Source organism: Siphateles boraxobius, unplaced genomic scaffold (assembly GCF_051911475.1).
Source record: "Siphateles boraxobius isolate OS27281-9 unplaced genomic scaffold, OSU_SipBor_1 187, whole genome shotgun sequence".
NCBI classification, from domain to species: Eukaryota; Metazoa; Chordata; class Actinopteri; order Cypriniformes; family Leuciscidae; genus Siphateles; species Siphateles boraxobius.
Genome location: NW_027508796.1, coordinates 330,001 through 333,273, shown reverse-complemented (window position 1 = coordinate 333,273; position 3,273 = coordinate 330,001). Strand labels below are relative to the sequence as shown.

Below are 3,273 nucleotides of genomic sequence, written 5' to 3'. Positions count from 1 at the left end.
TGCCGTCGCGGAGGGGTAGTGACTCACAGAGACTCACAGCGCCATCTGCCGTCGCGGAGGGGTAGTGACTCACAGAGCCATCTGCCGTCGCGGAGGGGTAGTGACTCACAAAGACTCACAGCGCCATCTACCGTCGCGGAGGGGTAGTGACTCACAGCGCCATCTGCCGTCGCGGAGGTGTAGTGACTCACAGAGACTCACAGCGCCATCTGCCGTCGCGGAGGTGTAGTGACTCACAGTGATAGTGAAAATTCAGGAGCTAATCTTAAAACGGTAAATCTGTTGATAATAAATCAATCTGGCACACTGACTGGTGTCCACACGGTGGCGCAGTGGTGCAGCTCAGTTCATCATCACTGGCGTCTCAGCATTTCAGGCTCATGTACGAGAGCAGCGAGTGAATCTGAGAGACTCTTGAAGTTGAAAGTCTCTGCCACTACAAAATAAATCTTGCAGCATCCAGCAAAAGGCACAAGACAAACAAATATGCTCATAAAATGATCATTAAAGCTATGATAAAACAATGCGTTAGCATGGAGAAGTGAGGACATCGTGGAAATATTTTGTATTGAGGAAAAAAAGAGATATAGGCATGAATTAATCGTTCGCGATGAAACCAGTAACAACCATTACGGAACTAAATATTTTTAATGTGCAGAAACAGTTTCAGTTAGGCTATTTTTGTTTTTGTTATTATTGTATTGCTGTGTATCATTTATGTAATCTTTGTGAATGTCCACAGAGGGCAGCACTTTCCTCTCACCATCAGATCCACACAGAAATACCAACGAGAAAGAACACAAGCGACCCATAATGCACTGCAACCCGTGAGAATTGCCAGTCATCTTCTGTATTAGTGTGTGCGGTGTGGATTCAAGCGAGCTTCTTATTTACATGCTTGATAATCGCATAACGAGACCGAACTCCAGAATCTGAGTGTCAACATGAAAGAAGCGACGGCGAAGAAACGCGAGAAAGCGCGCGCGGATAAAGATGTGGAAGATGTGGAGATGAAGGAGGACGAGCACGAGCAGCGCGCGCCCCGCGAGCAGGACCAGCTCACCCTGGACGGTCTGAACATTACTTATTATTATAATCAAAACCAAAACCCTGGACGGTCTGAACATGACGTATCATAACCATAACCGATCTCGCTCTATGCCATAACAACACTAACCTCATTGATCAGTGATGCCGTGAGGAAACATGACGAGCTGTCAAAACAACACCGGCTTCTGTAACTTAATCTGTCGCTATTGCTCTGTTTATTATGACTAAGGCGTGTTTTAAATCTGATCACTAGTTTGGTACCAGTAATATAGCAAAGCTGTAAGCTATGTGGACGAGAGCATAAAAGCAGAGCTTTCGAGAAACGCTATTAAAACAATGTTCTCTCAGTCAGTGAAGTCATTTTTACTTCTATCGGCTGTAACTTACAGCAGATCTAGAGGAAAACAGCGTCACAGTCCAGCTTAAGTTAGCTCAGTGTTGGTTCGTTTTTGTTGTAAAAACGTTATTGAGTTAATTGATCTAAACAGCCGCTCTGGAGAAAACCGTGATGTCATCGTCCAGCTCAGTTCTCATATAATGGAGTCAATGCAGGAGATCAATAATATTGTTGAATATTAAACACACATTGGATGTCATCATTAATATGCATTGCCAGGTCAGTCTGTCATCATGTGTTCATCAGCTGACCGAGTTACTGAAGCAGAGCTCCACCGATTCATGTCATCGAAATTAGTAACTTACTGAACTTTATTACACAATAAACAATAATTATTTAACAAATATAACAAAGATAATTATAAAAATAGATAAGGTTTAACTCCTTTTTACACTTATTTTTCAAATGGCATTGAATATTGCATTATAGAACCAGAACCACAATATGCTTACATCAAAATAATAATGATTGTTAGGGTCCGTGTTTTTAAAGAGTTGCGGTTGTTGAGTTAGATACCGGTTGGGTTAAGTTAGGGTTGGGTTAAGTTAAGGTTAGCGTTTAGTTTTTACCCTCTAGTAATCGTGAAGGCATTGATTAGCTTGATCAGGTGTGTTAGATTAGTGGCCCTTCCGGACCCCAGCTGATGTAGGCTGTGATGACGTGCATAAAATGTAACAAAATAAAATAAGCCTTTTATTATGAAACGGCTTGTTTTAAATTAGAAAAGCAGTTTAAGTCAGTATATTAAAAGAGATGATGCTATTATCTCTTAATAGCGCATGCGCAAGTGCTGACCCCAGACGCTGGTGTGCTCGTGCGTTTGTCTGTTTGTTTGTTTTAAAATTGTCTTAAGTCTAAAGTTTTAATTGTTTAATTATAGTATTTAGGATATATGTTTTGTATTAGTGTTGTTAATGTGCAATGTTCAATGTGTTTTTTAAACAGTAATGTGGATGTATTGATGTCACCAGTGTCAAAGATACATTTCCGCTCTGAGACAAACAGAATGGACAATAAAGTAATAACCCTAACCCTAACTGAGTTAAATGTTACATTTGATTAAAGGGAATCGGAGGAACACACATTCACTCCTCATGTGATAGAACAGTGTTAGAGCACCGAGCGCTGACGTGTGTGTGCGTGTGTGTGTGTGTGTGTGTGTGTGTGTGTGCAGATATCAAGGAGCACGTGAAGCAGATCGAGAAGGCTGTCCTGGGGAAGGAGCCGAGGTTTGTTCTGCGAGCGCTGAGAGCTCTGCCCTCCACCAGCCGGAGACTCAATCCCAATGTCCTCCACAAGGCCGTGAGCGGCTTCTTCACCTCCAACGCCGTGAGCAAAGAGTTCCTGCTCGGCTTCCTGGATCAGGTGCGCACCGGATCGTCCGTGCGATCCATGGAGTTTCAGCTTTACAGTTTTTACTTCGTTTTGACTCTGTTCTTATAATAAGCATCAGGTTTGGCTGAATCTAGTTCTGGGATGCGTACCTTTTTTAGGTTTAAAGGGATAGTTCACCCAAAAATGATGTCATTATTAGCTCATCCTCATGTCAGTCCAAACCCACAAGACTTTCTTCTTCTGTGGAACACAAAAGTAGATATTTTGATTGTTGATTGATAAACAGTTTTGATGCTCATTGACATCCATAGTGTAGATTATGCCGAAATCCAAATGTTAGATCGTATGGGTCTTCTCCACGTCAGAATTATCAGATATATTGGATCAGACCCGGATGGCGAAGGCAAGTTTTCTGTCGAGTTTAACTGAGAAAGCAAGGAAAGAGCAGAAGCAGGAGACGAAGTGATGATGATAAAAAGTGCAGAGTTATT

General features: G+C 42.1%; 1 protein-coding gene across 1 annotated transcript in view; it reads left to right on the top strand.

Moving 5' to 3' along the window:
• The first annotated feature begins 767 nt into the window (after positions 1 to 767).
• psmd3 (proteasome 26S subunit, non-ATPase 3) overlaps positions 768 to 3,273 on the top strand; it is a 9,371-nt gene continuing 6,865 nt past the window's right edge. The window contains exons 1-2 of the mRNA XM_077233760.1: positions 768 to 1,071; positions 2,622 to 2,812. Coding sequence (XP_077089875.1) covers positions 945 to 1,071; positions 2,622 to 2,812 — 318 coding nt within the window. The 5' untranslated portion in view covers positions 768 to 944. The remainder of the gene's footprint in view (positions 1,072 to 2,621; positions 2,813 to 3,273) is intronic.